At 37.5% G+C, this 23,717-nt stretch overlaps 1 protein-coding gene across 1 annotated transcript in view; it reads left to right on the top strand.

Moving 5' to 3' along the window:
- plekhg5b (pleckstrin homology domain containing, family G (with RhoGef domain) member 5b) overlaps window positions 1-23,717 on the top strand; it is a 196,708-nt gene that overhangs the window by 114,034 nt on the left and 58,957 nt on the right. Inside the window, 6 exon segments of the mRNA XM_055165759.1 lie at window positions 15,082-15,220; window positions 15,679-15,775; window positions 15,966-16,026; window positions 17,204-17,295; window positions 17,831-17,967; window positions 22,539-22,711. Coding sequence (XP_055021734.1) covers window positions 15,082-15,220; window positions 15,679-15,775; window positions 15,966-16,026; window positions 17,204-17,295; window positions 17,831-17,967; window positions 22,539-22,711 — 699 coding nt within the window.

The raw sequence follows: 23,717 nt of genomic DNA, 5'->3' as shown, positions 1-23,717 counted from the left end.
GGAGCAAGGCCTGTTGGCGGTTTTCAGATTTAAGCAAGCCTTCCGCCCTAAATTATGGACAGGAGACAGAATTCATGTATAGATTATTATGGGATAGCCTGAAGAAATATCCAAACTGAAACTGACTTGATTTTCTTGCATTGATTTAAATCCTTTTTGTATTTTCTTTCTTTTTTTCTGAGTTTTCTTAAACCTTTTTGGCTGTGTTTCCTAATATGTGCATTGTGTTACCGTGCCAAATGCCGATCATTCCGCCATATACATACATGCAGAACACCCCCAGCGTGATGACAAAGTATCAGTATTGAGAATTAAACCTTTTTTTAGTATCAAAATCTAGTTTAAAGATCCTATATTACACATTGACTCTTGACTCTTGTGAGTTTTAAGCTGTATTAGAATGTTGTTATCTTCATTCACACACGTTTGAGTAATTCTTTATAATTACTCTGTCTACATCTCCAAAGCTCAAAATGCTCTGTTCCACCTTGTGATGTCATGAAGCAGTAGTTTTCATGTTAAGAGCTACATTTTACCTTTAGAGTTAGTAAAGATTGGCAATTCCAGGGCTAAAATGATCCAAATGATTCTGGTGAATGTGTATGGAGTTTAAAAACACACTGGAGCACTTCCTGTATTACCACATGACATCACAAGGTGGGGCAAAGTGTTTTCTGTTTGAGAGAAGAACTAAATATACAGGGTTTGTGTGTTTGTTGGTTCATCTTGCTTTGGTGCCTGTTGGCCTCGTCTTATAAATATCCTCTGTCCGTGTGAGTGTGTACAGTACATCCTACACCGCTACAGCACAGCTTAGTCCATTCACTTAGTCCATTCACCTCAGAACAGTCGTCTCCTCTCAAACAGAATGACTTTCTGTGTGTCTCGCCTGACTCTGTGCTCAGTCATGACACAGCAGCAGACAGACACGTGGCTAATCTAATGTCGTCTAATGTGTGTGTGTACGTCTGTGTGTGTGTTTAATGTGTGTGTAATGCGCGTGGGTGGAGGGGCTATACTCTAACATGAGCAGGTGCCACGTGGAGCCGAGACCAGAGCCTCTGAGGGACACTTGTGTTCACAGCTGTTGTGGAGCAGGACCTGTTGGAGGTTTTGCAGTCATGTCCCTCCCCCTCAGTCACGGGCAGGAGATGTATAGATTATTATGTTTGAAGAAATATCCATATTGAAATATAGTAGTAATATACAATACAATACAATATAGTAGTAAATTGACTTGAATTTTGTATGTCTATATATTCATGGTAAAGGAGAAATTCAGATTTGCCAACTGGACAAAGGTTTTATTGGTTGAATATGTTTCACAGATCATCCAAGCTGCTTCTTCAGTTCTGGTCAGATGCTGGTGGACACTTCCTTATATCTGCCTGAAGGGAGGAACTACACTGAAACTACTCTGAAACTTAACACACACACACTTTTTAACAGTTTCTGTTTGTTAGTTAGACCTATTCAGATGCATTCAACTGAGTGTAGGGTCATATTAGCACATGCTCAGTTCAAAAAATCTAACCGAAACTGTAAACAACTGTGTGTGTTGGTTTCAAAAGAGTTCTGACTAGAACTGAAGAAGCAGCTTGGAAGAGCTGCAAAACGCATTTGATTAAAAAAATTTGTCCAGTTGAGAAAGTGAATTTCTCCTTTGCCATGGATTCTACTTGGATGGCCGAGGGATTTTACACACATATCGAGTATATCAGGGTTTGATTTGAGTAGTTGTTTAAAAAAAAAAAATGGGACTAGTTAAAAGGTAATTTTAAAAATGGTCACATTTTTATATAGAGCTTTTCCACCCTCAATGCACTCAAAACTCTTTACATCAAGGACCCACTCACCCATTCACACACACACTCAAACACCAATGTACACACACATTAGAAGTGAGATGAGTTAAGTGTCTTGCCCAAGGAAACAACAGCAGTACCTCCAACTTGTGATTTAGGGAATCTGACCTGTCAACCAGTGAGGTTTATGTTTACAGCTAGAAGTTGTCCTGTAATAAGTTTTGAAACAAGTAAGAAACATCTTCAAAGTTGCACTGTTTCCTGGTGGAGGGTTATTGTTTTCTTTGCGATGTTTCATTGTATCGAATTACTTATCTGTCTCCATGGAGACAAGCAGGTGACCCCCCAGACCAAGTTACAGTTCAGACCTGTGCATGTGCCCCTCACAGTAAGAGAGCATGTTTTTCAAGGCATTTTCATTTAGCCATAAACATCCGTAATTCAAGTTTAATACCATACTGTGTAACATTATAGGCAAAGCAATAACACCATGGAGATACACAGTGCACCATATCACCAAGAAACTTTAAACAAAGGTAATTCTAAGCAAGGTTAGATATCTCGTTTAACCAGTGTGGGCTTCTAGAGAGATGTCAGTAAATGTGTGTGTGTTATGGGCATGCAGGAGGGGAGGGGGGAGGAGGTGAGGGGGGGATTTGGGTGCACGCGACACCCGCTCACATGACACCCGAGGTACAGCGGGGCCCCTCGGTCAGCTGTTCTGTCACCTTCAACAGCTCAAACCAAAGCACATTCAACCAGGCTTTAAGAGTGAGGAGTGAGTTGTATCGCTTTATTATAAGCCACATGTGACTAACTCTTTTACACATATACTGTACATAAATATTAGTGTTGTTCTGAAACTGTTCCCTGAAAAATATGCAGTATCTGAGCAAATGACCCTTATAAATAAGGGTTAAACAAAATTTTCTACTTTCAGGGTGCATTATGTATCTTTTTGGTTGAGAGTCCATCACCTGCTTGTTTCTATGGATATGTAATTGCTCTGCCTGGAATGTTCCACAGTATGACATTAAACAGCTCTACTTTACTTTTATTCAATTACAGGTGGTTTTATAGCTCAAAAATACCTTGAAAAACAGGCATTCTGACTGTGAGCGGAGTTGCATCTCCACAGATCTGACCTGTAACTTGGTCTGGTTTGGTCTCTAGGAAGATACTGTAGAAATTTTTAATACCATATTGTGAAACATTCCAGGCAAATCAATAACATGGAGAAAAGCATCTGACAGATCCTCCACCAGAAAAGTTACACAATACATCTTTAAGAACTGTATTTTTTATGTTTTATTGATGTTGCCTTAACTTATACCACAATAATAGTAGTAGTAGTAATACCAGGAGTAAAGGGCAGGGTGTTAGGATCACTGAGTGCGTATACATGCACATCAATAACCCGGTTATTAGCCATATCCCGGTTATGTCAGTATTCGGGGTACTGCGTATACATGCCACAAGTAACCCGGTTATTATCGGAATAAACCAGCTACAGTAACCCGGTTTCTAATAACTGGGATACTGCCATAACCAGGTTACTGAAACCGGGTTACTGCGTATACATGCTCCATCAAGAAACCGGGATACTCAAAAAACCTGATCATAACCGGGTTATTGATGTGCATGTATACGCACTCACTATAGTTTTTATTTCGGACCAGTGATTAAGGCGAAATCCACTGTGAAAAGTTTGGAATGTGCTTGTATGATTTATTAAAGGGCCCATCTCATGCAAAATCAGCTTTTCAGAGCTTTCTACCTTCTAAGAGTGATGTGTGGGCCTTGTATATATCGCCGAAGTGGTTTTCAGATTGATTCTGTGTTTTTTTGTTTTTTTTTTAAACAAATTGCAGTGTCTTTCTGCCACCCTCCCACGTGACAAGGAATTAAAGCTGCTACAACGATGACGCAGCCAGCTACACCTATGACGCGTTTGATGTAGCAGAAAGCGCTTCGCACCCGCCCCCTCTCCCGCTTCGTTTCCATGGGAATTGGCTGACATTTCCCACATGAACACCTAAACAAATGCTCATCGTCCTACTCTGCAGTGTACACAATATAATAAGTTTAACTAACTAATAACTATTGTGTAATGGATGTTCCAAAACCCAAATTGTGCAAGTATATGTGCAGAAGATACAATGTGAAAAGAGTTATTTTGCATGAGATGGGCCCTTTAAATCTAAATGCCTGCACACGTTAAATCAGGTTTTATGTTTTACTTATAAATAGTGAGAAATTTGTTGTTTACTTTGCATAACTTGGATTCACTGCCACATGATTCTTACGTCAATTCAAATGCGCTTGCCTCGTCCTCAAGTTCAACCAACGTTGAGATTGCAATCTATCTATTTTGTCACAGCCCTACTTTGCAGTTTGCTAATATTGACCTTTGAACAGCAATTCTGACTCCTCTGCAGCCTCTTGTGTTCTGACATATTTATTTTTCAGAAGAACAGCGTTGAGCTCATAATCAATCCCACCTCTCATCCATAGGAATGTTCAGTATCGCAAAAATGTCTCTTTCTTTTGTCAGGTGCAGATAATCCGACTGCGCTCAGGAAGTGTTCAAATCCACTTTATTTTATGAGGTTCTATCTTGGCCAACGGTGCAGAGATTTCCACTTGCTTTTCATTGTTACCCAACGTACAATTATATAATACAAACCAACAGCAAAGCAAATTTACAATACTGAGTAAATCTTGTGAGTAGTGTCAAAAAGTCAAAAGAGCTGATATGAAAATGACAGAAACAGTGATATTTCTGCAATGAATCATTACATTAACCACAAAAATATCCAAATCTTGAATCTCAATTAACAAGAAATGTATAGGGACATTTCTGGTGCATTATTATCTGATAAAACGCAAGTACTGATTTTAACTTTAAGATTAAGATTAGTCTTTATAGTTCCTGTATGGAAATGAGTCATCTGCTTTTGACTCATCCCAAGGACCCATCTCCAGATCTTGAGCTAGTCTTGGTTAAAAAAAAACACGCCTTGGACATCAATTCATCAACTCAAAGTGGATGTGGCAATGGCAAAGCTCTCAAAACTGTTACGATTTCAAAATTGTTAAGATTCTGTGCAAAAATGACTGTGTACTGGTAACTACTGAAACTGAAATTTAAATCATAACTCACTGTATGCTGTCTCCTTTCTGATTTGTTCCACATGAACCATTTATAATCCTAGAAAAAAGTACAAAATTTTATCCACTGAGACGCTACTGACGATAAAACAACTAAATCATCCCCGTTTGTGTCAGATTGAAAAGCCTATCCATTTACTCCATTGTACTTTTTTTTTTTTCAGTTTTAATGAAAGAAATTTGCACTATAATTTTTCAGTTAAGGTTACATGATGTGATATTTCTGCACTTGTATAGTCAGTCCACTTTTGTATGAGATTTGAACCTCAATTTAGACACCTTTGAACACATTTCTGATTCAAAAATCACATTCTAATAGTATAGCTGAAGTTTTATTTGTTTGTTGTTGTTTTTAATTCTATTTTGTATCAGTTTAACCCACCCTACATCTCACAGATCGAAAAGTATGGAAGATAATTTGTTTCATCAGATTTAGAATTTAAATTTTCTGCCTTTGAATTTTTACCTCTGAAAAAACATGCTTGAAGTATTTTGATTCTGAAAGTCAGTTAATGAAATTATATGTGCACATTTTCCAAGTGTTTAAAATACAGTATAAAAAGAATCACCTTTTAAATATTCAGAACAAATATTTTCAAACCCTCAAATTCAACAGTGTAAAATTCGCAGTGAAAAACATTTGCAACAAAGGCAGAAGCAATCGAACCAAAGTGATCCGATCTAACTTAGTAACAAGCGGGAAATGGTGCAGTGAAGCAATCTGATTGGTCAGAATTAGCCTCATCAAAACCTCGTCTTTTCTATTTGTTAAGAGTAAGCCCCGCCCACAGATAAGAACAACCAATATTAAACAGCCTCTGTCCTCCTCACTCACACATGATCGATTGCTTCTCCCTTGACGTTTATATCATTTGGAAACAGTTTGAAAAAGTACACTTAAAACAGCTAAAATTCTGAATAAAAATAAATCTAACATCTTTTTCAGGGTTAAAAAATTCAAAGTGAGAAATTCAGCTGTATGTAAATTTCAAAATCTAAGGGAACAAATGATCTTCCGTAAAAGCCCACCCATCCACACCGTAGTCTAAATCCAGCGTCTGGGTCATGTCCATATTTCCCGGTGAGGATCTCATTATGAACATACCGCGTGTACGTGAGGAGGCATTTGACCCGGGCGCACCACTGTGTCAATGACCTCCACACGGATTACGTCATGACTCTAAGTAAAACGGGGTGACTCGGGTGGCACAGTGGTCAGCTTCTTACTGGAAGGTCAGAAGTTCATTATGAGCTCTGACCGGTGCGAATACTGTTGTTGTGTCTTTGGGCAGTACACTTCACCCATATTTCTGACAGATATTTTTTTGTGGATGAGTGATGATGGTCAAGGCTGTTGGCAGGTTTCAGGGCAGCTACGGCTAAGAATATATTTGAGTGTCAACAAAAGCTCTGTGTGCATATTTATTATCATCATTTTTATTGTTACAAGTTCTATATTACACAACATTAACCTTGTGAGCTTTGAGCCATGTTAGAATGTTGTTTCCTCCTCAAAAACAGACCTAGAGAAGTGTTTTGTTTCATTCACACATGTTTGAGTAACTCTGTTATTAACTTGTCTACATCACCAAAGCTCAAAATGCTCTATTCCACCTAATTTCCATGTTAAAGATCCATCAAACACCTTCCCGATGCTTTACGCCGCCCCTAAGCAACATCTGAAAAATCCTCCAGAGTGGATGACAGATGATTGACAGATGATTGACAGCTGACTGACGACAACAATCCAACACGGTGCGGACCAGTGCGCTCCGAACTTTGAAAAAGAATGGACATTTGTGCTCGGATCACGCCATTTCTCTTTTCTTAAGACACAGCGGGACATCGTGGTGCCCAACGGTGTCAGGTAGAGACGGGACTGAGAGGGGCTCCTCACGTGCCGCCCGTAGATGCCAGTGGTTGCACTCGTCACGTAATAACCTGCATCTGACTCACTTCCAACCTGGAAATTCAAATGTCCTGGCCGTAGCTGATCCTAAAGAAACTGCTTTTGACACAATTTTTAACAAATACGCACTAAAATACCAAAATAAGGCCAGGGATAGGTGTACATTTCTATTTAAGACCTATTTATCAGTAGAAAAAAGTGATTTTGGTGTTTAGTGGCCCTTTAACAACTCCTTTTACCATTTGTTCAAGATGGTTTGGTAATTCCAAACCATCACCCAAATGATTCTAGTGAAGGTGTATGGACTTTAAAAACACATGGAGCACTTCCTGTATTACTGCATGCCATCACAAGGTAGAATAGAGAGAAACAAAACACAACTCCAAGTATGTTTGTGATAAGAAAACATCATTATAAAATAGATCAGTAAATGGCATAGAATGAGCCCTTCAGGTAATAATACTGGTGTGCTGTTAGGATGCTAGTTGTTGTTATCAGTGGCGTGACAGCGAAACTCTGGACTCTATAAAATTAGCGAAAAGCTCTTATAAACTCGTGGTGAATCATTAGGATGCTCAATAATGTGTAGGAAAGTGGGGAATAACTTTTGACCTCTGCTAACTGTTTTAAATTAAGTTCAGTTCAGTTTTTTTCATTTTTAAAACGGGTAAAGTCAGTTACAGCACCTTTTCAGAACAGTTTTTCATAGCAGACTGAATGTTTTGATCATAGATGTCATTGTGGCATTAGTGTGAGAATTTTATAAGCTACAATATCTTCTTTTGAATGTAATCTACTTTATAACTTTTACACAGCCTATGAGTCACACTTTATCTGTTTATTTCCTTGTTACAACCTTCACTTCACAGATATTTTCACACATTGCAGTTTCCCTGTAATTCCAGTTACTAAACAATAAACTTTAAATATGGTTTTAGTATTTAGTACGGTATTGTATTTAGTTTTCAGTTATGCTGACACTATGGTGACTCTTTTAGCATTAGCCTATCAGGGTGCTGTTACTGGGTGGGCTTATTGTTTACTGTACTTAATCCCCTTAGTGGTCTTTAAAGAAATCTGAAATCTGCTTTGTGCTCGTGCTGAAGGACTACAGAACAATGACTCACATTTAGCCACATATTTCATTTTTAGTCTTGAGTGGAATTTTATAAAAGTTCTATTAATGTATGGTTTCAAGTGTTAAAGGTGCATTGTGTAACTTTTTGGTTGGGGGTTCAGTCATCTGCTTGTTTCTATGGAGATGTCATTGCTCCACAGTACTCCAGGGTGTGACATTAAACAGCTCTACTTTACATTTATTCAATTACAGGTGGGTTTACAGCTCAAGCATTCATTTTGACAGTAAGCAGGGTCGTCTCTCCACAGATCTCACCTGTAACTTGTTCTGGTTTGATCTCCATAGAGATAGAAAGGTTTAATATCATACTGTGAAACATTCCAGACAAAGCAATAACATCTTCATGGAGAAAAGCATCAGGAAAGTTGCACCACCTTTAGACTTTCATTGTTATTTACACTAACTTCAAATAATGTGTCTTCTATATTGCAAAGTCTTGACATGATGTAGCTATACTTAACTCCAACAGAGGGCGCTGTGACTGTATCTCCTCACACATTGAAAAGTTTAGTAGTTTGTAAGAAGCTAATACCATGAAAACTTTTAAAAAATTATACATTTAAAGGTCGTATTATTGCACGAAATTGACTCTTGAAAGAGCTTTAAACCATGTTACGATGTTTTTATCTCATGAAAAACATACTGGTATTGTGTTTTGTTTCATTCACACATGTTTGAGTAATTCTTTATTGTTTGTCTGTCTACATCTCCAAAGCTCAAAATTCTCTGTTCCACCTTTTAAAGTTTTCAAGTTAACAAGTATCTTTTACATTTTGTGCAGTAGAGACTGGAAATTTCTGTGCTGAAGTGATCCAAATGATTCTAGTGAAGGTGTGTGGAGTTTAAAAGACAATAGAGCACTTCCTGTATTACCACATGACATCACAAGGTAGTTAAGAGTGTTAATAACTATGAAAATATACAGAGTAGAGCTGCTCGATTATGGAAAATATCATTATCACGATTATTTTGGTCAATATTGAAATCACAATTATTCAAACAATGATTTTTTATTTACATGATGCATTTATTTAGCCAGGCTGGCACCACCCAGTGCCTCTGCTCAATTTCATTTGTCTCCAGCGACTAGGTCAGGAATAAAAATTTACTAGACAATTCGCAAAAACCCCAGAAGTGTGAGTTCGGGCACCAGCCAATCAGCGAAGAGCCATTCTGTGCTGGCAAATATTCTCGAGATCAAGGATTTAAAGCTGGAACAAAGAGAATGTTTGGTGAATTTTATCAAGGGAAAAGACGTTATTGTCCTCCTTCCTACTGGATTTGGGAAAAACTTAATATACGAGTTAACTAGCTGGTATATTACGTATGCGCGTCACATACGTCACGACCAAATAGCAGCAATTGGTTAAATAAAAAAGTAACCATCTACCATCGAGCGAACAAATTCTGATTCCAGCTGATGAATCAGGCTAACATTTATTCAGCATTTCACGCTCTCAAACAAACAAAACAAAACTTTCAAACTGAAAATAAATATAGGCTACAAATATGAACCTTAGAGCAGTTTTGCAATGTATAAAACATAAAATGAATTAAATATACTTTGAACATGAAATAAGGCAGAGAAAAACATGAATGTATCCAAAATAACCTATATATTCAGCTGTTCTGTTTATCTGCTTTATCGTTTTAACTTGATTATATATGTTTGGAGATCATTTGATACACAAATTGAAACCGTGACCAAAATTTGATTAATTGCACAGCCTGAAAAAAAAACACAACTCCAGATCTGTTTGTGATGAGGAAACTACACAATAACATAGATCAGAAAATATGGGCCCCTTAACTTTCTTCATAAATCGTCAATATATTTTTTTGTTTTGAAGAGAAAAAAGAGGAGAGAGAGAAATGGGGGGAGAGAGAGAGGGAGAGAGAAAAGGGGGAGAGAAAAGAGGAGAGAGAGAGAGAGAGAGGGAGAGAGAAAAGGGGAGAGAGAGCAAAAAAAGAGGAGAGAGAGAAAAGGGGGTGAAAGAGAAAAGAGGAGAGAGAGGATGTAAGAGAAAAAGGTAGAGAGAGAGAAAGGGAGAGAGAGTGAAAAAGAGGAAAGAGAAAAGGGGAGAGAGAGAGAAAAAAGAGAGAGAAGATGTAAGAGAAAAAGGTGGAGAGAGAGAAAGGGGGAGAGACACAGAGAGAGAGAAAAAAGGGAGAGAGAGAGAAAAAGGAGAAGAGATAGAGAAAAAGGAGGAGAGAGGGAGAGAGAGGATGTAAAAGAAAAAGGAGGAGAGAGAGCGAAAGGTAGAAAGACACACACAGTGAAAGAAAGAGAGAGAGTGAGAGGAAGGGAGGAGTCGCCGATGGCAGAGGAACAGAAAAGCCAGTAGGAGCAGAGAAAGAGAGGAAGAGCGCGTCCAGCCCAAATCGTGTCGGGGTAATCTCAGGAGCGTCAGATGGTTTTGACAGAGCGCAGGAAATTAAGCCCAGATTAAGAGGAGGGGCCACGGACTGCTCACTCACCATGGACCCTTTTGTCCCTCTCTGCACCCGGTACGGCTGAAAGAAAACCTAAACTCAACTCAAATTACAATATTTGGCAACACTGGCAATAATTAGAACCAAAAATATGCAATTTGTAACTTGTAATATCTTAACGAAATCATCTTAAAGTTCCTGTGTCTATATGGGGTCTTATTTTGACGTCTAAACCTTGAAAAACATGTTCTGAAATGAATGAGATTCTTGTCTTATCTTAGCAGTGTGAATTTTGAACTGAAATTTGACTATTAAAATCTAAATTTGCATTACAAACTTAAATTGTGATTAAAATTTTGATGCAAATAGCATTATAACAACTTTGGTTTAGACTTATACAAACCTGTTATGAAATACACTGGATTCTTGTATTATCCTAGTCCGTATTTTGAACTGAAATTTAACTATTAAAATAAAAATTTGCATTACAAACTTAAATTCTGATTCAAATTTTGACGCAAATCGCATTATAATGACTTACCTATAGTTTAGACTCATACAAAGCTGTTCTGAAATGCCTGGGATTCTTGTATTATCTTAGAAGTGCGTATTTTAAGCTAAAATTTAACTATTAAAATCTAAATTTGCGTTACAAACTGAAATTGTGATTCAAAATTTGACGCAAATCGCATTATAATGACTTATCTATAGTTTAGACTTAACTGTTATGAAATGCATGGGTTTCTTGTTTTATCTTAGTGCGTATTTTGAGCTAAAATTGAACAATTAAATCAAAATTTGCGTTACAAACTTAAATTGTGATTCAAATTTTTATGCAAATAACATAACATTTGACTGGTTGCAAATCGCCTGCAACTATTTACTGTAGTTTAGACTTGTACAAACATGTTCTAAAATGTGTGGTATTCTTCTATTTGTTTATTATCAGTTCATTTTTTAGTCTTGAGACAGAACAGAATTCTACTTTTTAACCAGATATCGCAAATTTAATCGCGATAGTCAGAAAAATAACACAAAATTCTTTATCCATAGTTGGAATCCTGTTTGGCAAATTGATTCCAAATTGCAATATTTATCAGAAAATAATCAATATTCTTCAAAAGCGTTCAGCCCTGTCTTGTGGTGGATACATCGCGTCGCCGTGTCCACTCTCCTCTGTCCCCCTTAACTCCCGCGCGACCTCCAACCTCCAAATCGGCGCTTAAAGCTGGCTAGACGTCCACACAACAGGGATTAAATCTGTGCCCATCACCGAAGCTTTACCGGGGCGTCCTGCAGAGAGAGGGGGAGAGGAGAGAGAGACAGAGAGAGACAGAGAAAGAGAGGATAGAGAGAGAGGAGGAGGAGGAGGAGGAGATAGGAGCGAGCATTTTGGTGTTTTGTGCGCCGGTGTACATATAGTCCTTCTAACAATGGACGAAGAGGATCTAAACAAAAGTGGAGGAGATTCGAGTCTACAGGATGCTACGGTAACGTGATGGGAGTTTGGGTGGGCGATATCGGCTAATTTATTTATATTTTGTGGAGTTTTTTTATTTACTGATGTCAAAATTCACATCCTATTTTATTGAAACTTGCTATAACATATTTGTAATGTCTTCGTTGCGGTTCGAGTATCCTACAAAATAGAAATTGGACAGTGAAATGATCAGTTTATGACCTAATTTGCAAGATTACATTTTAAATTAATCTCTTTTTGACAGGGCTTTGCAATTAAAAGAAACAGAAAACGCACATACCAAAATTCTTGTAGAGGTGCAAATGCAAGGAGCAGCAAGACAAAAGTGAAAAAATGCATAGCGCACTCAGATGGCCGATGTCCAAAAGCTTTTTTAATTTTAAAATAACGTTTTGGCAGCAAAAGCCTTCTTCAGATATTTTTCTTGCTTTGGTGTGCTGTGGTCCAAAGCAAGAAAAATTGCTTACGAAGGCTTTTGTGGCCAAAATGTTATTTTAAAAATTAAAAAACTTTTGGACATCGGCCATCTGAGAGAGCTTTGCAATTACTCAAATCTGAAAACCTGAATCTGAATTTGTCAATGATCAGAATGCAGTTTGGAGTAAAGTTCAGACTTAAAAGGAAGAAATTGAACTAGATATGTTTGTGTTACTTTGATCCTATTTGTACGCAATGAAATTCAAAACCATTTTTTATTATATATATGAAATTTTAAATGAAAGAAAGCTGTTTGTATGTATTTATTTTGTGCGCTCACTTTTGCGTATCCTGAAAACCACACTTTGTATCTTCTGTAGTAGTGTCCAGTGCATAGAGCCATGTGACACTGAGGTGTAGACTGTGACTGTGCATTCATTTACCAAAACAATGTGATACTATGAGCTTCAGCGTGGTATTGTTGAGTCTGGAGGAACTATCACTAAGTAGACTTCTGTATGTGTGCTTGTATGTGTCTCTATCGGCTGGTTTCAGATTGTACAACGCTATAGTGTGATTCCTGGATCTTCTAAATGGCGTTTTCATAAGATCTAAGAAGATATCTCACGGGAAAATCCACAAATGTTGATCCTGATAATTGATTTTAGTGACAAGACTTTATATTGACCTCTCATCAGCAAATTAGAAGTTGTAATTTTGAGTATAGAAAACTGAAGACTTGTTATAATGTCATAATTAGGGATGTAATGATATCCAAGTCTCACAATATGATATTATCATGGTATGAAGCTCATGATATGGTGGGAAGTAGAGGTGTGCAAAAGTATCAAAATATCAGTATATTGTATTGTTTAATTTGATGATACAGTTTCGATATCGTGGGCTGCTGTATCGATACATCACCAAGAGTATTTTTTGGTATATTTTACTAAATTATTTTGTTACAGATCTACAGTTTTGTTCCTTGTTTAGTGGAAGGAAACTCATTTATGTGACACATTTGACATTTCCACTGTTTTGATGATTTAAATGTTTGTGTTTCTTTTTCACTTTGCACAAGAAGTGGTTTAACAAAGACTTTTAGTATCACAGCCATGATTTAGCTATTATTTTTTACTGAACCGTATCGAATCAATTTGAAATATATCTTATCGAATCAAAAGTGCGCTGAGATATGTATCGTATGGCCAATGTATTGAGGTATGTATCGTATCGGCAACTGCTGAATGATACCTGGCCCTAGTGGGGAGGCACACGATTAGGGATGTAACAATATTCAAAACTCTCAGTACGATATTTTCACGATAAAAGTGCTTAGAACTGTTATTTCTTCTTGTAGTCTGCACTGAAATGGAGCAAAGGATCATGGTCTATGTAGTTCCCTTTGTTTTGTTTTTTTAGCTATTGGTGCACCATAACTATAAGAACTGTAATAATTTAAGCAAAGAGTAATTCGATATATTGTGAGGGTCCACGATATTATTGTGAGAACTTTGACGATACGATATCACAATATTTTAGTTATTGTTACATCCCTAATCCTAATGGCTTCTGAAAACCCTTAAGTATTGAGTTTATTCAAAGATGCATTATGTAACTTTGTCGCCTGGTTGTCTCCATGAAGATGTGACTCCTTTGTCCGGGATTTTTCAAAGTATAATATCAAACTGATCTTGCGTTCATTCAACTGCATATGTGTCCATGGAAACAACCAAATGGCAACCCCTCCACCAGAAAAGTTACACAATGTACCTTTTAAAGCCACGGAAGATCCCTAAGCATCCCCAAGGTCTGTTACCATCTGCCCCTCTTCAAAACCACTTGACCTCTAAAGATCTTTAGGACTGACATAACCAGGCAGTGAACCGTCCACCAGAAAAGTTACATGGTGTTCCTTTAAAGCTAACATTTCAGATTCTTCAGTTAAATAAGTTCTAAGGAGGATCCGTAAGCATTCCTGAGGTCTGCCGCCATCTGCCCCTCCTTGACTCGGCTCCTAATTAACTTTAAGTCAGACTCAGTTTTTAACCTTGGAGCAATGGCCCCAGATCTGTGTCTAATCCCAGGTTTTACATAATCTAAAGAGCAGAGGATGGTGTAACTGACCCCAGATCAGCCAAAGAGAGCAGCCGACAGGAGCAGAAGGCACCGGGATTAAAACTTGGCGCTCATGTCTGCTACAGGGGGACACAGTTCTGTTCAAATTACTCAGTTAGGAAATCACAAAGTACCATAAATTCCTCTCCAAACAGCAAAATATCATGTTTTTTTCTGCATAAAAAACTTCTAACTCCCTGATTTAGAATTGTAAAAGATTTTCCAAAATGTGATTCCTGTATTAGTTTGTTAGTTGTGTTAGTTTGTTTATATTTCTGTCTTTTTGTAATTTATTCTTTATGCTTGCAAAATGTTAACTTTGATCAGAATCCCATTATTAAAACGTAAATTGCAAATCTAATACATGTTGTCAGATATTTTCCCCAAATGCGGTGCCTTGTTAATGTGCAAAATGCAGTTTCTGTGGTTGTTGAAGTCCTGTGATAGAATAAAGTTGCAGTAGTGTTGTTACTGCAACAGTGTGCTTTGGTTTGATGGGTTTGATGAGCACCTGGAGGAAAGACTGGACGATTATAGATGTGCAGTGTGTAAAAACTCTTCTCTTTTGTGTATGGAGTTTTAATCATGTCTCTGTGTCTGTGTGTTTTAGGTTTGCCATCACCCAGACTGTCAGGAGCTGAACCAGCAGAGTCCCCTTCACCTGTGTGAGTCATGTGACTCACGTCGCCACGACGACAGCTCCGACATGCACTTTGACCGGCACCCACGCTTTGACCTGCACCCTCAAGGTACACAGGGTCCAGGAAATACTTTGTAAAATAATTTACTTGGGCCCAGTAAAGGCCTCCTATGTTGCTTTTACCCTCTTTTCATTGTTTATAGTTCCTAGTACTTCATGAACATGATAACACGTAGGATGGTGCTGGATTGTTGCTTATTTGATCATTTCAAGTTAGGGGTGGGTGATATGCCAAAAATTTATATTATGAATTTCCTAGAGCTCAAGAACAAGATTTCACCACGATTCATGTTCTTAGCTTCATTTACCTCTTAAAGACTGAATAAATGATGGCACTGTCGCTCTCTCACACCATGATGGAGTCTGGCCCATGGGAGGAGTGGGTGGTGGAAATTTTGTCTCAGGGATGAGATCACAATAAAATGTTTATTCCCATAGCACCCACCTCTATTTCAAATGAAACTCTGTTCAAAATGATCAGTCCATTACGTGTTGTCTGTGCCTCAGCCTCGATCCTGGCTCGGAACGTGTCGACGCGCTCCTGCCCCTCGCGCACCAGCGCCCCCTCTGACCTGGAGGAGGAGGATGAGGTGGGCGAGTGCGGGTGAGTCCTGTTATGTCACTCCATTAACTGAAAGCTTTCATTTTAGCACCAAAGCCTGTCTGGACTTGTAGAACAGTGTCATCTATTTTCACTCCTGATAATAACTGAACATGAGATTCTGCGTGACGTCACAGCAGATAAGACTTTTGTACACTCAAGACTTTGTGTTTGTGTTTCACTGTTTTTACAGCGAGCGCAAATCTGGAGGGATGAAACTGGTCAAAAAGAAGCCAAGAAGACGACACACAGATGTAAGTATGAAAACACAGGCAGTAGTGAGGTACATCCACAATGTAACTATTGAAATAGATCACATATATACACATATATATTCTGCCATACCACCTTGAGAATCCCCAAATATCTGACCTCTGAAGCTAAGCAAGGTCAGGATAAGTTAGTACTTAGATGGGAGACCTCTGGAAATACCAGGTGCCACAGTGAGACAGTAGTGACTCTCGTGCAACCTGTTGCTGTGTCCTTAGGCAGGACACCCACCTTTCTGGATTATGGCCAAATCTAAAGTCTAAAGTGTTTAGATTCTAAACTCTAAATGCCTAATAGTGAGGTAACAGGAGGTACATACTGCTGTTGTGTCCTCAGGCAAGACACTTCACCTACATACTAGTATGAATGTGGTGAGTGTTGGTGGTGGTCAGAGGAGCTATAAGTGCAGATTGGCAGCCACACTTTCATCAGTGTACCCCAGGGCAGCTGTGGCTGTAGCTTATGAAGCTGTGAATGAATCATCTAAACATCTTTGAATCAAATATATGAAACAAATGAATAACATGTGCAGCTGCTCACTTCTTCTGGTAAAAACTCCTCCAGGTTTTCTAACGTACAGTAAATGTAACACAATCTATGTCTCAATGATGGATGATTCATATTTACCATTATAGGACACTTTCCTTTTGATCTGTTTATCCTTAACTGACATTATTGTGTAATTAACTGGAAAGTACCAACTGTGACATAACATCATGTAGCCTGTATTTTCCTTTAAGTAGAAACATATGCAAAATTCATACATTTGGTAATAACATGTTATGTATTCAGATATGTGTATATGAGCTGTACTGACTGCTCTTCCTTGTATAGGCTGAAATATATAGGGTGATAAATGGGTTCAGAACCTACTGGTATAAACTCTCAAATATTAAAGTGCACTGTTAATTCAAAATAATACCATTTATTTTATTGAATTCAAATATAGTATTTGGTAAAACTTCTATCAGTACAATATATTAAAATAATGCAGTGACAGGAAACCTCATGATTTGACCATTCTTCACAATTATGGACAACAGTGAAATCCTGAATTCTAATTATGACAGAAACTGCCAGATAAGTAAAACATATTGCATTGTTTAGTAATATCATTTGATTGAACCTTTGCCCGGTCTCTCTCTCCTCTGCCTCCACCAGGACCCCAGTAAAGAGTGCTTCAGCCTCAAGTTTGACCTGAACGTGGACATCAACACAGAGATCGTACCGGCCATGAAAAAGAAGACACTCAGGTGAGACATGGAGATGGATTCTCAACTCTATCCATGTTTACTTGCCAAAGAATTTTGTACTCTAGCTTATGTAGTACTCAGTATTTTGACATACCCTGGGAACTAGTGCTACAGTTTTCAACCAGAACCCAGCAGATACTATTTTATTTTTTTTTATTTTTTTTTTAAATGTCAAAGTGCATTATGTAACTTTTTGGTGGGAGTCTATCACCTGCTTGTTTCTATAGATATGTCATTGCTCTGCTTCAAATGTTCCACAGTATGACATTAAACACCTCTACTTATTTTTTAAAACTCAAAATACCTAGAAAAATAAGCATTCATACTGTGAGCGGGGTCACCTCTCCACAGATTTGATCTGTAACTTGGTCTGGTTTGGTCTCCAAGAAGACAGACAGGTTTAATACCATACTGTGAAACATTCCAAACAGACCCTCCACCAGAAAAGTTACACAATGCACCTTTTTTATCCATACTAAACAGTTTTTATTCTGGATATAAAATGATGAAATATTGTGTGTATTTTTTTTATCAGGGAGGTTCTGGGCCCAGTGTTTGAGAGAAATGGCATCGAGCTGTCCAGAGTGGACCTGTTTTTGGACCAGTCCAACACGCCTCTGTCTCTCAACTTTGAGGCCTACCGCTTCGGGGGACACTACCTGAAAGTGAAAGGTAAATGCTTTAAAATCCTTTCGCTGTCATGTCCTTAAATGTTACCAGATACGGATACTGTTACTGTTAAAGATGCACTGAGTAACTTTTTTGGGAGTTCGCTACCATGGAGATGTTATTACTTTGCCGGTAATGTTCCACAATATGATTTTAAACTTATATAAGATGCATTTATTCCATTATTTTGCTCAAAAGTACAGAAAAAACATGCATTCTTTCTGTGAGTGGGGTCGCCTCTCCACAGATCTCACCTGTAAATTGTCCCTTTGGTGTCTCCTTCTTGTTTTTATGGAGAAGTTTAATGCCACACTTTGGAATAATGGGGGTAAAGGACTAATATCTCCATGGAGACGAGTAATAGGTGGACCGTCTACCAGAAAAGGTGCAACTTTAAGTATGATTGATAACATTAAAGCTGCTCTGTGTAACTTTTCTGCAGGAGGTTAGACCTGCTTGTGACCATCCAAATTTAAAGGTTTAATGCTTGTACTGTGGAACATTTCAAGCAAAGCAATAACATCTCCATGGAGACGAGCAAATGGCAAACCCTCCACCAAAAAAGTTGCGTAGTTCCTCTTTAAGGATTTTTGGAACACTTTGAATTGTGGAAAGATTGAAGAACATTGCTTTTATTGTGCCAAAAATTAAGTTAGAAGTTTTTTTTTTATAATATATATAAAATTTCCTCCAAATCAGACCCAGATGAGCAGCTAATTCAAAAGTGATTGGTCTGAACTTGTTTGATATTTTCATTTTTAGAACCCCAGCTAGTGATTACATCTGAAGGTTTTTACCAGAACAAAAGCAAAACAAAATGAGTTTTTCTCTAAAAGTGTTTCATACATATCGATTCAATTATCTGTTAAGAAAATATTGACCAGAACCTTGATTTATTTTAAAACATTATTGCTAAAACCTGTTGTTTTAGTTATCGCCAAGACAAAATTCAAATGATGTTTTTGGCAGTTCATCAGACATTTGCCAAGTTGTTCCTGTAATATTTATCACAAAAGTTCTTAAATATCCAGGTTATAATATTACTTTTTTATTGAATCTGCTCTTTTGGCTGTGTTTTACTTTGTTTTTATTGAAGATAATGGATTTAACATCTCTCCAAAACACATATACACGACCAGTCAAAAGTTAAGGTGCTCTTTTTCCTTTATGTTTCTTCGTTATTTACATGATTATTTGATATTTTACAGTCATACAGAGATTCTCACTAAAGCCATCAAAGCTATGAATGGAAATATATGGAATGCAGCAAACAAAAAATTCTCATTGTAACTCCAAACTTTTTAAATTGCCACCCTTTGCTTTGAACCTTGATTTGAACTTTTAGCATTTCTTGACCCTGTCACGGAACATCTGTGAAGTTAAGACTATTTCAGGAGATTCTCAAGCTCAGAGAGAGAAGGCCGAGAGTTTGTAGTGCTGTCAACAAAGCAAAGGGTGGATACTTTGAGCATGTCTATCTCCATGTAGTAAAGCGGGCAACAGTGCCATATTACAGGTCAGATCTTTGTAGAGCTGACTCCCCTTACTGTAAGAATTCATAATTTTAAACAACTCAAACATGTAATTATGGAAGATCGTTTGTTTCATCAGATTTTGAATTTTAAATGCGACTGAATTTCTCATTTGGATTTTTTAACTCTGACAAAACATGTTTGAATCATTTTTATTATGAATGTTAGTTACTGAAATTATAAGTGTACCGGTACATTTTGAGAATGTTTAAGTTACTATATATATATATATATATTATATTATATATATTTATATTTATATTTATATTTTATATTATATATTTATATATATATTTATATATATATATATATAAATCACCTTTTAAATATTCACCACAAATATTTTCAAGCCCTCAAATTCAGTGTGTGAGATTCACAGTGTAAAAGTTCACAGCAAAGATTCAAGATGCCAAGGCCTAAGCAATCGATCCAAAGTGATCCGATGTAATTTAGTAACAAACAGGAAATGGTGTGGCCTCATCAAAACCTCATCTCTTTTATTTCTTAAGTGAGAACGGTCAATAGGAAACGGTCTCTGTCACACAGGATTGATTGCTTAGGTCTTGGCATCTTGGATCTTTGCTGCAAAATTTTTCACTGTGAATTTAACACTCTTGAAAATATATGTGCTATATTTAAAATGTGAAATTTTCATTTTGAATTTGAAATATATTGAAAAAGTATACTTAAAAGTACATGTAAAAGGATACTTAAGTATCCTTAAGTATATTAAAGTATACTTACTTATTTCAGTAACTATAATTCAGAATAAAAATAAGTCAAAAAGGTTTCTTCAGAGTTAAAAATCCAAAGTGAGAAATTCAGCAGTATTTAAAATTCAAAATCTAATGGAACAAATTATTTTCCATATGTAATTGAATGTATTTAAAACAGATTTAATGCTGTACTGTGGAACATTTCAGACAAAGCTATAACATCTCCATGGAGACGAGCAAATGGCAGACTCTCCACCAGAAAAGTTGCGTAGTGCATCTTTACATTTTTCTACAACACTGAATTGTGGAAAAATTGTAGAAACTTTAATTTGAATTTAAAAAAAAAAAAGTAGTTATTTCACTTTTTCCTTTACTATATAATTCCATATATTTTACTAAATATATTTGATGTCTTCTGAGTTTTATTCTTTTACCAGCAGAACAAAACGTGTCCAAACCTTTGACTGGTGTATGTGCTTTTCAGTTTGTCTTCTACCTGTTCAATTCATAACTTAAAAACAGAACTTAAGTGTCCAAAATTCATTTCAAAAGACCCTGAATACCGCATAGATTCCGTTTTTATTTTCTCATGGCTTAGTTTAACACTTCTTGTACTGTTTTATCTATGAGTGTGCAAAACGACAGGTGTTTCCTCTTGAGCCCTTCCACTGAAAAAGAGCAGAGATAATAGCTTATGTGGTCAGTCATTTACGGTGAACCCTCCTCTGACCACATCCCAAAAATGCCATCACATATTTTCACAACAGCTGCTTCAGTTCTGTGGAAATTCAAATGACTTTCTCTCATCGCCATGTTGTAGTTTCCGTTAAAGAAGAGAAGAGCGCGTTTGTTCCGTATAAGAGAGCCCCTGTGTGTGGCTGATTAGGATTCTATAGAAGGGGTTGTTGGACACTTGGATCTCTTCACGCTCTAAAGCTACAGGAAGTGAGGAGCAAAGAGACACTTCTCAATTGTTTAGTCAAGTGCTCTCATCAAAAGAGGCTGTCGCTATAAATTTGGGTGAAAGTGACTTAATGCTGGGGCCTGCCAAAACACGGTGTTCATATAAAGCAATGAGCATTTGTTGGTACATTTCACTCATTGCCACTGCTGCTCCGAGAGGGCCCAACTAATCCGTGTATCATTAGTTTATTTGGTTTTCAAAATAAAATCAAAAATAATAAAATGAACAAACTATTTTCTTCATTATTTCTCTCCAAAACCAAAACAAATGGATAACGATTTATTTTTTCAGTTTTCGATTTTGTGTTTAAATGAATAATCGAAAAAACAGATAACGGATAATTTTCCGTTTCTGTGACTTAAACTGCGATGCCGGACTTTTGCGCCGCATACGGACTGAACCAGGACTGAACCAGGTCTAAACCAGGTCTAAACCAACCAGGACTGAACCAGGTCTAAACCAGGTCTAAACCAACCAGAACTGAACCAGGAGTAAACCAGGACTAAACCGGTCTCAGTCCTGGTCTCAGTCATAGTCTCAGTCTTCGTCTAGTCCTGGTATGGGCCCAGTCTTAGTCTGGTCCTGATCTCACTCTTGATCACCTGACAGTCACCTCCTGGCCTATCCCGACACTCAGTCCTGTTTTAGTCCTGTTTTAGTCCGGGATTAGTCCTGGTTTAGTCCTGGTTCAGTCCGTATGCAGTGCAAAAGTCCATCAGCGCAGTTTAAGTCATGGAAACGGGAAATGGCTGTTGTCCGTTTTTTCCATTCTTCATTTAAACACAAAATCAAAAATTGATTTCAAATAACACTAATCAAAAACATCATCATGCCTATTTCAATTTTGATATTTTATTCTCTTTGGTTTATGCCCCAGAAGTTCTGCTGCTTGAAAGACAAAAAAAAAAAAAAATCATTGTAATTGTTTGGACAAACATGTCCTCTTATTTTAGAATGTCGCGTTTACTTTCACATCTTAGAAAGTCATTGTTGAACTCCATGACAAGAAACAGGTAGCAGCGATAAACTCTCCTTTGTTCAGTTGACACTGAATTCACATGCGGGGTACTAAGCTTTTTCTTTGTTTTTAAATGTTTTGACAAAAAAGCCTTTGTCAGATAATTTTTCTTGCTTTGGAGCACAGTATAACTGTGAGCATGCGATGCGTTTTGTCATGTTTATATTGCTGTTCTTTGCATTTGCACCTCTACAAGAACTTTAGTGTGTGTTTTCTGTTTCATTTCATCATATAATAATTGATCTAAGTTATCAAAGTACCAAAATAGAAATAACAAAGCAAAGGTGTCCTGACTCATATAAAAGCCACACTCTCCAACCTGTTTTTGTTGTTGTTCCCTCTAGCGCGCCCCGGTGACGAGCTGAAGGTGGAGCAGGGGGTGAAGGACTTGCGTTCTCTCAGTTTACCCAACATGAAGGCGTCCGGCGCTCAGAGCCAGTTCATCCTCACGCCCGGAGCGGAGAGGGAGAGGGCGGAGCACGGCTCACTGGGCAGGAAGGAGGGCATCGACCTGCTGGTGAGTACAACACCTCTGCTCATCTGTCTAAAGCAGGGGTGTCCAAAATATGTCCCGGGGACCAAAAGCGGCCCGCAGGACAACTTTTCTTGGCCCTCAGGCTTTCTGTTGCAGTGGACCTTTTTTACTGCTAGTTTTAAATCTTCCACCAGTATTACTTAAATGACTAACCATGTTGAAGGCTCTGAATTAAGTTATGGTAACGCTTGAAAACCTCAGATAAAAGCTACTTTTTTAACGATTCACAGTATTGACCACCAGTCTCTACGTGGTCTGTTTCAGGATGTGACCTTCTATGAGAAAAGCTTGGGACCCGATTTTATGTCGTGTATTTAAGTTATATAGAAAAATAAGACACAATCTATATAACTTTTCTGGTATGGGTGCGGCTCCTTCTTGTCTCCTTGGCGATGTTATTGCTTTGCCTGGATTATCCTCCGTTATGACAGTAAACTCTATCTAGCCTGGATTTATTCAATTACATGCATTTTATTGCTAAAACATACCGGAAAAACTTGCTTTCATACAATGACCTTGGCCCCCCTATGCACAGATCTGATATGTAACTGACCTTGTGGCGTCACCTGATTGTTTGCATGGGGCTAGATACATTTTAAAGAACACATACAATGCTAAACCAACTTTTTCAGCTTTTTGATAGTGTTTTCTGGGTATATAAGGTCTGTATTGACGCAAAAAAAGATCAGTTTAAGCCATAAAGTTCTTGCAAAGATATCTTTATATTTTTAGACACCTTTTTTGGACTTTGAATTCCGGTCTAAATAGATATACAATGTTCATTTACTTCTATCTGTTACGTCATTGAATTTCAGAGGAAATCTCCATAAAATCTCCGCTGAGAACTACTGTATTTTCTGCACTATAGGGCACTCTGGATTATTAGGTGCACTGTCACTAAATGGTCTATTTTCAAACTTTTTTCACATATAAACCGCACCAGACTAAAAGGCACATTAAATGAAACTCAACAGTTAGATAAGTCAGT

The sequence above is a fragment of the Boleophthalmus pectinirostris genome, unplaced genomic scaffold (genome assembly GCF_026225935.1).
Source record: "Boleophthalmus pectinirostris isolate CB_2022bp ecotype Guang Dong unplaced genomic scaffold, ASM2622593v1 HiC_scaffold_8, whole genome shotgun sequence".
In the NCBI taxonomy this organism is placed as follows: Eukaryota; Metazoa; Chordata; class Actinopteri; order Gobiiformes; family Gobiidae; genus Boleophthalmus; species Boleophthalmus pectinirostris.
Note: the sequence above shows the minus strand (reverse complement) of the source record. Positions and strands in the feature narration are given on the sequence as shown.